Source organism: Protopterus annectens, chromosome 3.part1 (genome assembly GCF_019279795.1).
Source record: "Protopterus annectens isolate FY-2018-M chromosome 3.part1, PAN1.0, whole genome shotgun sequence".
Lineage (NCBI taxonomy): Eukaryota > Metazoa > Chordata > Ceratodontiformes > Protopteridae > Protopterus > Protopterus annectens.
Genome location: NC_056732.1, coordinates 237,985,167 through 238,000,019, shown reverse-complemented (window position 1 = coordinate 238,000,019; position 14,853 = coordinate 237,985,167). Strand labels below are relative to the sequence as shown.

Sequence of the window (14,853 nt, the reverse complement as noted above, 5' to 3'; positions counted from 1 at the left end):
GAGACCTCAACCTCATTTACCACAATCAACAGAACATACTGGAGGGACAAGTTAATAACTCGGACTGCCCATGCTATGGAAAAGACTTCCCATACATGTCAAGCAGAGCACCTCACTGGCCCTCTTCAAGAGAAATCTTGATGAGTGGATGGGAAATAGAAAATTCACCCTGGGGATCACTCCAGTGGCTCTGCTCGACAGAGACAGTAGGAACTAAGGTCGGGTGGCATGATGCTATGGTAATCCTATGAGCCATTAGCCTAGTACACACCTATGAACCTATAATAGCTTTCCTTATGCAGAGTCCCTGGTTTCAGATGGACTTGTTTCAGCCTACACTTCTCTTCTCCCTGTCATATACCTCCATGTGAGGACAGTGCAAGTAAGATGTATTGTTTGCACTGGTCCCTTGTGTTTCTATGGCATTTACTTGTAGTTTTTTCTTGACAGACCATTCTGTAGTGGTCCTGCTCTGCCATTCTGCCAAGAATTTACCTTTATTCATTTGGGGTCCCTAGTCATCTTAACAACTGATTCATACTGTGATTGAGGAACCACTGAAACTAGGTCGTTGGTAATGGTCTGTGGTCAAGAGAAGAGGGCTACATTAAAATTTCTAAATCATTTGATTTTTGTAATGTCAGATAAGTACTGTTAAATATAGTTTCTGAGAGTTGCATGTTTTTATTTCATCACCTCAGCTTATTCACTTCTATATTACAGCTTCAAGATAACGTCATCACACCCCGTGACACAACAATGACATTCACCTGCTTTGTGTTTTTTGATATGTTCAATGCCCTGAGTTCAAGGTCCCTGGTAAGTGTCAAAGTTGTCAAAACTCTTATGTTTTAGAGGTCATGGCATTTATATTTCAACAAGACATTGTTTTGTTTTCTTTGTCAAACTGATCAATTTGAGCTGCTATGAACCTGAAACAACTGCTGAATTCCTGTTGTTGAGCTTTGCTTTTCTACAGAGTATACACTTTCAGGATAATAAACATTCAGAATTCTTCAGAGAAAAGCAATATACTGATGTACAGTAATCTTAGTGTTAAAAAGAAAAAGTAGTTGCCATTAATGCTCTATAAGGTCTTACAGTGTATCCCATCATACCTCTCAACCTGGAAACATCAAAAGTCTGGACAAGGCCCATGAAAAATAGGTACAAATCTGTACACTGATTAACATAAAATTTGCATACATAATTACGTAACCTCACCCACTCCAATAGGATTGTTGGATACCAACTTTCAAATGCAAACTGAAGAACAGACAACCAAAATATGGCACCAGAGTCCACCTGCAGCCATTCCCTGGCTATTTCATCCATTTACCATAAACACTAATGTGTGCATACTGCTTTACTAATACAGTGATTATTTGGCTTTTATTTTTACATTTTACAGCCCAATGCATAAACAATAGACATCTGCTAAACAAAACAACACTGTCTCACAAAGAAAATAGACTTGGCATTAAAACGTCTCTGCCCTTGAAACTCACATTCATTGAAACAGCATTGAAACCCACACCAAATTCAAAGAAAATGCATTTGGTCAGTGGTGGATACTGTTTCAAATCACTGGCCCCTTGCACACAAAACAAGAAACATACATGTTTTCTTTGATACACCTTCCTGACTTTAAATTATATTCCTTGTATAATACAGCACACTTGTTGGACTATAGGGCTTTTGCTTAGGCCAGGGATGTCCATTCCATGCCCCAAGAAATGAATAGGTCAACTGTGTATAGCCAATGGTGCCATAAGGCAGGGACATATAGAAGTGGGGATGGGGGAATTGATTTTAAGCCTGAGTGTAATTTGTAGTCATGCTGCTCTGAAGTACAATCTACTCTGCTTAGATAGGGTGACTTACACCTCTCCAATTTAATACACTTAGCCCCGGATCACATAAAATAGAATTTGCATGACTGAGAATCACCCAATTAAGTAGTTTGTACAACTTCATCACATGAAATAGAATTTACATGACTGAGAATCACCCAATTAAGTTCATTATACAACTGCTCACCTGAACACCCTGCTGTACTGCACAACTAAATAACACAGGCACCTTCAACAGAATGAAAAGGCACGCACCACCCTCGCACACACACACACACACACACACACACACACACACACACACCCTACTACTACATTCAACTTACTTCTTTCTGTTCAGATAAATTCTTTCCATTTGACCAGACCTGAAACAGCCAGGAGGAATGAGCCTTCTAAATACAGCCAGAGCTTCTAAATAAAATAAATCCTTGCGAAGCGACAGGCGAGCCTTCTAAATCCGTTCCCGCTCACAAAGCATTTGAACCACATCTGGAAACCTGGAAATACATGTGTCGCGAGCTCATTTCCGACAGGCTGGTGAGCGATGACGTCAGCTAAAGTGCGAAAAATGAAAAAGTGCAAAAAATAAAGAAATAAAATCGGAAATGAAGTGGTGCCACTCAGGAATCGTGACACCCCATTATTTGGACCCCAAAACTCTGTAAAAACCGAGTAATTCGGGACATTTGGGAGGTATGTATCCCATTATTCTCTGCAATTAAACATGGAATAGTAACAATTGTACAGTGAAAGCTAATTAACATTCTAAAAAATTCTAAAACGTTAATAGTGATTGTTTGTTTTTTCCCCAGTATCTGCTTGTCATAAATTCAGCATTCCCTTCTTTTCTTTTGGCATTCCCTACAGAAGTAAATTCCAGCTCAAAGTCTTGAAACACAGAATAGAAGTCATTTTGAGTCTACATTTATTTAAAAAAAAAAAGTGTTACTGCAGCCATTTTCTCTGCAAAGTTATGTAGTGAAACTAAACATCTACCGATAGCACAAACCAGTGGCTCAAAGCTAAAAGATGTATTTATCAAACTGGGAAAAAATAAGTACTTTCATAAGCCTAAGTGTCTTAGTGGAGTAGAAGTATCTGCATATTAACAGCTGGATGAATGACACTTCCACTCCGGAACTTGTAACTTTTTTCAGGCCGTATTATTTTTACAAATGTCTAGATTAATGTCTTTAAAAACAAGTACCTAACTTTCTTACAGAGAGTAATGGAAATCTAAAAAAACAATATATCTAATAGTTTTAGAGGGAACGGCTGAAAAGGATGTGTATATTTATTTAACTGTAAGGGGGCAACATTTTGAAAGATCTGTCTGTATGTTTAAAATGCCAGTTGGTTTTGGGGTCAATAAAGAGAATTTGTGAGTACAAAAGGGAATATTCTGGCTACACCCCCAAGGCATCCCAGAACACTGTCTTCAGCAAAGAGAGACATAAAAGGGAGCTCTGTGATATAGTACTGTTATGTAAAGAGTATGATATGTCATTTTTAAATAATGTCTAGTTAAATGTGCTTTACCCATAACTGTGTGGTCACTTGGCCTGGCTAAGCTTTAAGTAAAATATTTTTACTGTGAGCTGATCAAGAAAGTGATTGAGAGCAGTACCTTAAGTGCTACCAAGAAAACCTAGCAAATATTTCACAGACACTTCTAGGGTATTGGTGTGTGAGATGCTAAAGAATAAATAAATGGTCTTCTTTACATGAAGACAAAACCCAGACACATCACAATGACCCTCTTCTGTAACGTTTTGTTGACATTATGCATTTGATGACAGTATCCCAATTATGATGGCATTTCAGTGGCATTTGTAAATCACTTTTTCTTTGGAAGAGAATACAGTAAATGTCCAAATTTCTTAACTCTATCAGGCCTAAGCAGTAGGAAGGTAGTTAATCTCTTTGCTTCCTGAACACTTTTGTAATAAGAAAACACCTCCGAAGAGGCTGTACCCCAAATCCTGTATTGAGATCGTGCTTCATATTTGCCATTTCTCAAACTGTGGAAATTGCAATTAAAAAAACCCGCAAAACACAAGAGTTGCTTGTTAGATGCTGGGCTACGCATTTGAATTAGTATTAAAAGTCTGATGACAATTTATATTCCAGATATATGAAAATATTATTTTACTTGCCAAATATAAGCAGTATTATGACAAACAGTAATATTTCTGTAAACATGCCAGACAGACCCAGTATATTAGTGAGAAAATTGTTTATCTGTTCAGAATTTTCCATAGATGTATAAGAAGTGTTTTGTGATATGCAAAATTTGATCGATCTTACAATATCATACCATATTTTAACAATATTTCAAAACCACAGTAGTAATCTACAAAAGTATATATGATGGCAACTATGAGTGGCAAAATTGTATGCCGTAATGCTGTGTGTATATGTTGTCAGTGTTTGTTCACTTGTAGGTTACGTACCTTTTACAGTATTCTTTTGTCAAGTATCGATGGTGTCTGTTGCTGCTTTACCAAATAAACTTTTATATGTCTTGAAGGCTGCAGTTTACCCACTACGTTTTTTTTTGCCAATGTCAATTGCTTAGATATGCCACCCCCAAAATAGCAGTGTAACACTGCACTTTTACATTATTAATGTAAATACAGAAATATGGAAAATATTTAATGATAACTTCTTGGCAACCTACTTCAATAGCTCAAGTCCTGTACATTCCACAGTGATGGTTTCACTGTGCATACTTACCAAATTAAGTCACCTTCAAAATGCATTTGTGCTAATTAATGCAAAGCCTACTGTTATTGAGAAATTAGACTCCGTATTGGAGTAGTGTTATTAATAATCTGTATCTAAAACAGTGACATCTCTGGATGTTTTGATCTCGCAAAGCTTAATTTAGTGCCTTTTTACCCAATACCCACTGTTGCGTAGGACCTCAGATATGACACAGTCACCCTCCATACCTGTGCTATTAATGAAAATGTGCTAAATATTTCATAATTTTTATAACCTTCTGCAAACACTTTTTTCAGTTACTTAAGACCTTTACATCCCACAGTAATGATTTCACTGTGCACATATACCAAATAATGCTGGCTTCCACGTGTCACCTAGTTAGCTAATGGTGAGGGTAGCTTTCATTGCATACTGCAGGTAATATGTAAATGTTGCTAATATTCAAAACCATAAAGAAAAACAAATTTGTATAGCTCAAGCTGTGTACATGTTAACTATATTCTTTTTTGTGACATTTTTATTGCCATCCAGTGTGGATAGCCACATACGTAACTGTGAGATATTAGTTCCAGTGTTAGAATAGTACGGGTTCCGTTCAGAAGCTCGAAATACTGAAATCTCGAATTTCAGTATTTCGAGCCCAAGAAGCCGAATCCACATAATAGCGAAAGTTTAGAAGCGTGAAATTCAAAACCTTGAATACCGGAGGTTTTGAATTTTGTGCTTCTAAAGTTACGCTATGGTTATGTATTCAGGTAAGTGTGTGCATTAAGGGGTTTAAGTAGGGGCTGTGGTGTGTGTCAGTGTGTTTTGTTGCTGTGATGTGTGTATGAGAAGAGAAAGTAGCTTGTGTGGTGGTGTTTTCTGTGTGTTTGTATGTAGTGCGACCTGGGAGTGAGAATATTTAAGTAAGGGGTGTGGGGGGTGCAGGGAGGCTTGTCCCCCTGCTTTCATTTATTAGAGTGATTGTGTGTTTGTGTGGTGGATGGTTTGTGTGTGTGTGTGTGTGTGTGTGTGTGTGTGTGTGTGTGTGTGTGTGTGTGTAGTAAAACCGCAAAATTCAAAACTTCCAGTATTCAAGGTTTTGAATTTCGCGGTTTTTAGTTTTCGTCGTTTTGTGGATTCCACTTCTTGGGCTCGAGATACTGAAATTCGAGATTTCAGTATTTCAAGCTTCTGAAGTGAATCCAGTAGTACTAGCATTAATAGCTTGCACTTAAAACAAGTAGAGCATTGGATGTGTTTATCTTAACACAACTTATTTTATTGCCATTTTTTTTTGTCTTTACCACTGTTTGCTCAGGCCCCAAATCATGACACTGTCATGCTCTGTGTTTGCATTATCAAATCAAGTATGGAAAATATTGTAGAATTTTTATGTACTTCTGCAGCCTTTTAAATTACTCAAAACCTCTACATCCCACAGTGGTAGTTTTGCTTCATAGATACACCAAATCATGACTTCTTCCACATGCCAAGTTACTAGCTTATGCTTAGACTTCCATTTTGAGTCACTGCTGTTAATAGCAAATATGGCTAATATTCGTAACCTTGGAGAAAAATGACAGCTGTAGAGATACAGTCTTCGTCTTCTTTTGGCTTTTCCCAGTTAGGAGTCGCCACAGTGTAATTCCGGTCCGCTAATGATTAGCAGTGGATTTTTATAGTGCCGAGTTGCCATCCCGACACCCAACCTTCAAAGAAGGCACACCCATTCATACACGTACCTACAGATATGTGCATATTAAATACATTCATACTGGTTGTCTGTTTAAAATATTGAAAATATAATTTTTGTGCTACATTTCAGTAATTCTAAATATTCGTAACCTTGGAGAAAAATGACAGCTGTAGAGATACAGTCTTCGTCTTCTTTTGGCTTTTCCCAGTTAGGAGTCGCCACAGTGTAATTCCGGTCCGCTAATGATTAGCAGTGGATTTTTATAGTGCCGAGTTGCCATCCCGACACCCAACCTTCAAAGAAGGCACACCCATTCATACACGTACCTACAGATATGTGCATATTAAATACATTCATACTGATTGTCTGTTTAAAATATTGAAAATATAATTTTTGTGCTACATTTCAGTAACTCTAAAGAATTGAGTGTTCATGTCAATCAAAATAAGCTGGGTCAGCCCCTTATTTCCCTTTACCCAATTACATGGAACACAAAATTTAGTCTGAGTTATTTGTCCCAGGAGAGAAATTAGGAGTTTGGTCCATCTCATTTACACTAAAATGAGTGGTCGATCATTTAGGAGTCACTGAATTATAATGTAGCCCATTAAACTGAGGAATGTATACCTCATGCTGCGTCCTTTACTGAACAGATACATAAAATCAGAAGGCACCTTAATCTGTACTGCCATAGCTACTGATGTCCTTCTGTATCACTGTTAAAGTATTCTTTACCTTGGGCATCTCCTGCCAAATATAGCCCAATGTCCAGCCAGTATAGCAAAGCTTTTAGATCTTGTTCATGCCATATGTCACGCATATACTTCCTGTACAGGATGTAGGGCATAAAGGTGACATACGGATGCAGTTACCCAGAACTTCTTTCCTGCCAGTCTAAGCACCATCATCGCTCAGTGGTCTGAGCGCTCCTTTGCCGTGAGCGTCCCTTTACCGTACTGAATACCTGGCCATCAGATAAGTGGCCTGTTGAATTCCTTTTTTTCTTTTGGTTTGGTCTTCTACTCTTTTGGTTACCTAGAGTGCATGCCATGTAGGAAGAGAAAATGTCAGTGTGGGAGGCAGAATCTCCTCATAAGGATTGTCATGAACAGTGTCTTTTTTTGTTTGGGTGCTTCCCGTGACTGTACATCCTGTAGCATTTGCAAGGCATTTGTGCCTAAGACTCTCAGAAGCCATTTATCTTCCCTGGCTAGCTATCTCAAGAACCAGAGGCTTAAACAATTAGCCCAGAGTAACATGGTGAAATCTATTAACCCTGAGGTACTTCCATTAAGTAAAAAGAAGGCCAAGAAATCTTGGCCGATTCTTTGGCTATCCAGCCTCCACTGGATGTGTCTATAGAAGCAGGTGATAGCTCTGTAGACCATCCAATGTCTGTGTTGGATTCATCTGCCACAACTTAATTGGAGGCTAGCATGGATGCTTCCCTTTTCATGTCTTTTGAGGCTTTGCAGGTATCTGCACTGGACATCGATGGGGAACTGAGGGGGATCATCTCAGAGAGCCCTAGAGGGATTCTGGTTAGGGAAGAGGTTTGGGGTACTTTTATTAAATCCTGTTAGGGTTTGGAACCTGCAGTGTTTTATGGGGCTGACGTCCCTACCAAAAAAAAAGTGGAAGACTAAGCATACTTCTGTATGCCCTAAGAATCCTCAAAGGGAATGGCAGGAGTTTACTGAGGGCCTGCTTAATGCCCTAAAGGCTCTGAAGCCTCCCCAAGATTTTTCTGTGCCTACTCCCCCTCAGACTTCAACTTCTTCCAAACGACCTAGGGAACCTGATTACTCAATTGAAGCTTCAGAATCTGATTAAGGGTCCATGTCTTATTCTTCTCAATTGACTTTGCCTTTGGCTTATGGCTGTGATGAAGAGGAGTCTGTCAGTCCTGAGTCTCCCTTTGAGGAGTTGTCTTTTGGGGGCACAATAGCTAGAATGATGGAATACTTTAAGTGGGATTCTTCTCAAGTATCTGATATCCAGAAAAGAGCTATTTCAGGTGGACACTTCTAAACCTGCAGTTCCTCATGTGTTGGTTGCCTTGTTGGACACCTTTATAGCTGCCTCCAAGTCTCCTGATTCTCAACCTCTTGCTCTAAAGAAACATGATAGGTTTGTAAGGTCCCTAAAGATTGTGGTGTCAGTTTCCTCTGACAAAATTCTAAGCTTTTACCCTCTTCCAGGCTTTTGCCTTTTGATAAGGATAAGTAGGGTAATTAGAGAGGATTGGTAAGAAAGTCTGTACTGCTACTTTGGCCTTTCAAACTATTCATTACCAGACCCACATGACCAGATATGCTCTGGCTTTGATTGCTCAGGCTTCTCAGGTTATTTCTGACCTCCCTGAATCTGAAGGTAAGTCTTTTGCTTTATCTATTCTGGGTGGTACCTCTCAAGTGGCTCCACCACTCTATCAAGTGTAGCTATGATGCTGCTGATGCCTCTTCCAGAGCTGCTGCCTTTGAGTCTGTCATGAGACATTACTCTTGCCTTTGTCGACGGTCTTTACTGGAGGACATTAATGCCAAGTTGTTGGATGCTCCTTTGGATAAGAAAAATCTTTTTGGGATTGCTGCTGCTGAAATGTCTGTCTCTTCAGGAAAAAGGTATAGCTTGCAGGGACTTAAACATATTTTTGTCTCTCCTATCCATAAGTTCCATAGGAATTATCCTACTAGGTGTGCTTTTGTTGTCAGGCAGCCTTGTCAGGCCTCTAAAGGCAGGAAGTGTGGTAGGCAAACTCCTTCTGCTAAGTCTTCCCAGGCTGCTGTGGCCTAGAAGCCCCTTTTATCCAACAAGCCTGCTTCTCTTTGATATCTCCCACCTCCACCCTTGGCCAGGTTCCCTTGTCCATTTGGCTGTCCCTCTGTCTTCCAAACTGGCGTCTTATTTACCTTTGATTCTTAGGTTCTGTCTGTCAGGGTTGCTTCACGGTTAGGAAGGGTTTCCCTCTTTTTCTCCAGGGATTCCCAAACCTCCTCTGGAGCAACTTCCTCATTTCTTAGAAGTTTTGGGGTCCCTGGTAAACCAGGGAACTATTTAACCTGTCCCTCCTTCACAAATAGGAAAGGGATTCTACTGCAGTGTGTCCCTGGTTCCTCACAAAAAGGGCACTTGGAGTCCTATTCTGGATCTCTCCTTGTTCATCACCTTTCTCAAGGTTCTTTATTTTTGGATGCTTACTCTTCAAACCCTCTTTTCTCTTTTACTACCCCAGGCTTTTTTTTGCAAAGTGTCCTTGGATCTGAAATATGCTTACCTTCATATTCCTATTCACCATTTTTCAGGAAGTGTTTGTTTCTCTGTTTCGTCCTCTCATTTTCAGTTCTCTGCTTTGCCATTTTGGCCTCCCTAATGTCCCAAGTATATTCACAAAATGCCTAGATCCTGTAAATGTTTTTTGAAGACGACAAGGCATTCATATTTTTCCTTATTAGATGAACTGTTGCTTCAGGCACCTTCTTCCAATTGCCTGATAAAGGATCTGGAGTTCACCGTTTCTGTCCTTTAATGTCTGGGGTTCAATAGCAATCTGCAAAAATCTGTCCTGGCTCCCTCAGGATAATGTGTATCTGGGTTGCAGAATTCAGACAGTGCCAGTGTTGGCCTGTCTTCCACCTCCAAAAGTCCTGTCTGTGACCGCTTTCTTTCATGATGTTCTTTCTCCGCCTGCTGTTCCAGCCAGAGTGTTTCTTTGAGCCCTGGGATTCATGGCCTCCTATGTTCCAGTGCTCCCTGTTGCCAGACTGCACATGTGGAAGCTTCAGTTGTACCTCATGTCAGTTTGGCTTCAGCATTGCCACCCTCTGGATTTTAGTGTGCCTCTCCTCCCTTGTCTAAAGAAAGAATTTGAGTGGTGAATTCAGCAAATTGCCTTCAACCCAGGCCTGCCCTTTCAGTTTCCTCTTCCTTCACAAGAACTGTTCAGCTTTTCAGACATGGTGTGAGGGACTTCCTATGATCACTTGACGGTTCAACGTCTCTGCCCCCCCCCCCCCATCAGAAGTCAGACCATATCAATATCAACAAGATGAGATGTCTGATTCTGGCATTTCAGACTTTTCACCACATGCTGTCTCTAGGCCCTGTCAAGGTTTACACAGACAACACCACAGTGATATGATATGTCAACAAGTAGGGGGGCACAAAGTCTTACTTTCTGTGCTGGCTGGCTCTTCAGGCCTGGGATCGGGCTTTCGGTTATCAGATAACTCTTCAGGTAGTGTGTATTCCTCCATTGCACAATGTAGTGGTAGATTCTTTGAGCAGGTCCAAAACACAGGCACACAAATGGATACTTCACATTGATGTGTTTCTGGACATAGTCCATCAGTGGGGCATTCTTCAAGTAGATCTCTCTGCCTCCCCTCTGAACAGGCAGCTCTCTTTTCTGTTCCAGAGTACCATGCCATCTGGCATAGAAGATGGACACCCTTTCTTTTCCTTGGAAGGGAATGTTTCTTGTTTTCCTCTACTTAGAAGAGTCCTGCAGAATATTCAGCTGGACTCCCCAAAAATCTTAGTGACTCCCTTTTGGCCAAGACAGCACTAGTTCCATTCCCCCTTTTAGTCCATCTGACCAGGGTCAATCATCACAAGTTACCTCACTAGCTGGACCTCCTCACACAGTACAATCACTCATCCATCCTCACTTATCCAGTCTTCAGCTGACACCGTTGGTGATGTTTTTTTTTTAAACAAGAAACATCTTTATTAAATTATCACATATGACATAGGCAATCATACATTTATATACATGAAAACAAACCATATTGACATAATTTTAGTTGCAAACATTATACATCAAAAACCATTTTGGCATAATTTTAGTTACAAGCATTATGATCTATCCAGTCATTATCAAACATTAACATAGCTCATACAAATCCGGCCTTCTTTTAAACTTCATTCCTCGTCTTCATGTATCGTTTCCACAATTTCCATTTTATCTATGTAATTTGCTCCTACCCTTTTCTAAAGATTCCAATTCCACTCGTTTTATCTCATTTAAATATACTTGTCACTATATTCATTACTTCTAATACCATTGGTTTAGACTTTGATTTCTATTTTCTAGCAATTGCTTTTTTGGCTGCCGCCATAATTAGACTCAGCAAGGCCTTACTATGTCTAGGCAATTCCAATTCTGTATCATAGCTCAAAAAATTATTTCCTTAGTTATACCAATTTATTCACCCAGTTTCTCTAACAGAGTAGTCTGCAGTGATCTTTCAAGTCTGCCAACTCATTACAATCCAAGAAAGCATGTTCCCAATTACCTCTTTCTTTCCTTTCACACCTTACACATTTGCTGTCTACCTGAGGAAAAATTCTTTGGTGTCTACTTGGGGGTATAAAAATACCTTTGTAAACTCATCCATGCAAAGATCCTAAAACTTTTGCACTTTGCTGCATGTTTGGGAGACATGCATATACCCCCCATTTTGTTTCTTTGTGAATTGCTTATCCAATCTCTATTCCTAATCCTTTCTAACCTCCTCTGATGGATTCTTATGGTTAACATCAATATTTTGTATGCTTTACTAATTATTCCTTTTTTAACAGCAACTTCTGTTCTAGATTCTACTAAAAAATGTGCCAGTGCTGGTCTTTCACTTAGGATCCAGAGGAAGAAGCAGAAAAACCAGAGGGTAGAAGCCCTTTCAATACCAACTTACCCCAATGCTCGTTGATGGCCCTTGTGCCAAAACTCTCGCAGATAGAGCATCTGGAATCTAGATGCACCAGTCCTAAACAGTAAACACACTAAGTGTGCATACTGGGAAGGCAACTTGTCCCTGCAAGAAACGCAATTTTTAAAGTCCTTATCCATATACTAATCTCCAGAAAAGATGCACAAGTCCCACAGCTCAATACACCAAAACACTATGTCCCCAACAAAAGGACGGGAAGGAAGAACAGATGACACCAAAGACACTGCCTGCCTATCTATCTAGAAGGACAAGAAACAAACAAGGGTGCAAACCAAGGATAAGGGAGCAGTGAATTCTTAATCACTGCACTAACTTCTCAAAAAAAAAAAAAGAGAGAGAGAAAGCAAAGCGGAGCCAAGATCAAGCTGCAAACCCGAATGGCAGCAAATTAGATCCGGGGAACTGAAGGGGAGTGGGGAGTTATGGGTAAGGGAAGAGGAGTTAAGTGGACTAAAGACTTTAGAATTGGCTAATGTTGGATGTGAAGTCCCACAGATTGAAGCCAAATGAAGCAGACATCATCAGATCAAAAGAAAATAAAAAAAACTTGAGAACCTGGAAGCTCTATTTTTGGTTGTGGATATCAAGATATAAGCAGTGAAAATGTTATTAGTTCCATTAGTTTTATACACAGGTCATGCATATTTTTTATCAACCAGAGAGTTATGGATAGCAATTAGTAAAGAGTTGAAGGATTTTATAATGTAGGGGGAGATAGCAAGAGTTAAGTGGGATAATTTGATCCTTCCAACAAAAGAAGGTGGTTTGGGAGTGGTTTGGGATTACCTGATTTGAAAGGATATTTCAGAGCTACACAGTTAAGGCTCCTACATGTAGCACAAGCAGTAAAAAGAAGTTATGTTCTTACCATAACGTTACATCTGTGTTATCCATTTTCATTCACCCTCACTTTTTTCAGCCTGCACTTGTTAAAGAAACTCCATCTGTTTTGCAAAGTTTTCGTGTGTTGTGAATGTTTCTCAGGGTTAGTGAGCTTATTTCCAAGGATTCCTGCTTTTGCAGGGATTATTACTTCTGTTCTAAAGCATTTGTTACTGAACTTCAGTACAAAGCCAGCTGCTTTTACATTAGGAGGGTTCTTTTGCACTCTCTGGTGGCAGCAGGGAGCTAAATTCAACCCACCCAAGGTGGAAACTACTGGCTGATATCTTTTTGTGTGTTTATCTGATTGGCCTGAGGGTTTAACTTTAGAAAAATCTTTCATCCTACTGGTATAAAAGCCTCATGTTTGCGTATCATGCAAACGCAGTTCCCTGTGTTTGCATACAAGTAATTTTCTCCAGTTTAAAAATCCTCTACAGGATACCCTGTCCATAGTCTTCCCACTGTTAGTATAGACCTTTTATAGAGCCCCCATTAGTATAGACCCCATTTAGACCACCCAGATATACCACACCCCTCCATTTTCTCTACCTACTGTGTAAGCAGGATTTAACCTAGCATTATGGATGGTCAGTTTCCCTCCATTTCTCCTACCAGCCTGATTGATTTGGGTATCCTGAGGCAGTGTAGCAACTGCCTCGTACACTGGCAGCCATCTACTCCTAAGTCAACCAAGTATAATTTGTGAGAGATGCATCTACACTAAGAATCTGGAATCCTTGCTCTCTCGCCGACAGAACAGTAATGCTGAACAAGTTATCAGCCCACATACTACACCTTGTACACAAACTGTGCACTCAACACATAAACCATCATATGCATTGGTACGCACCAAAAGCCTCCCTAAACACCAGAGACCTTCAAAACACAAACACACTAAACCTAATATAGCACCTACAACACTCAATGCACATAAAAACACAAGCGCCAGTGTCTCACCAAATAAGCCTTTAAGGCAAAGCACATCTAAACAAATTTTTTTTTAATCATAGGTGACTCCATTGTGAGACATACCGATATTCCACTGACCAGGCTGGACATGGAGAGGGTTACAGTCAACTGTCTGTCAGGTGCCAGGATCTGTCAAATCACACACACAGTCAAGTCTCTCAACAAGTGCCGTTGTGACTCTGTCATAGTTTATGTTGGTGTGAATGAATTGATATATACCTCACTGGACTATATGAAGAGAAACATGATTGAGCTCTCTAAATATGTGTCCCATGCAGGTATGTCCTGAGCCTTGAGCAGCATTCTACCCTCACGTAGGATGATAGTGCAATATAAACAAAAAATGATTTACTTCAACAATTGGCTTAATTTCTAGTGTCATTCTAAAGGGATCCAGTTCCTCTCAGCCTGAGATGACATGGATGATAGACCACGCTGCTTTGCCAGAGATGGTCTTTACCTGTCACCTCTAGGCTTTCAGTTACTGGCTAAGGCACTTGCCTCCCCCATAGTGCCTTTTTTAGGCAAGGTCTCAATAGCAAAAGTTCCAATGTGAAAATGTCACTCTGAAATAAATTAACGGTTATGCTGCTAAATGCTAGGAGTTTAAATCAGAAAACTGCACTCTCTGGAAGCTCTCCTCTCCCTTGAGGATGTTGATGTCTGTGCAGTCCAATAAACTTGGTTCTGGTCCACAGAGACTACCCCAGCCCTGCAAGGCTACAATGCTTGCCACACTTTCAGACTGCAAAATGAACATGTGAGAACCAGAGTAGGAGGAGTATCTGCCTAAATTGAGTTTTCTTGTCTTATCAGTCTAGAGGTGTATTTATCTTTGATGGAGTTACTCCAAGTTCAATTAACTGTGGGTAAGACCCCCCCCTTCAAGTCGTTGTTAATTATAGGCCCCCTTCAATAAACCAAGATACCCACTCTGCTAATTTGGACCTGCATGAGTCAATCAAATTACAACCAAAACACTCTAGTCGTAGGCGTTTTTAACTAT

The 14,853-nt window shown here is 40.0% G+C and overlaps 1 protein-coding gene across 1 annotated transcript in view; it reads left to right on the top strand.

Moving 5' to 3' along the window:
• ATP2C1 (ATPase secretory pathway Ca2+ transporting 1) overlaps positions 1-14,853 on the top strand; it is a gene marked incomplete in the record, with an annotated part of 2,099,819 nt that overhangs the window by 1,919,871 nt on the left and 165,095 nt on the right. The window contains 1 exon segment of the mRNA XM_044066734.1: positions 724-819. Within this exon segment, the coding sequence (XP_043922669.1) occupies positions 724-819 (96 nt within the window).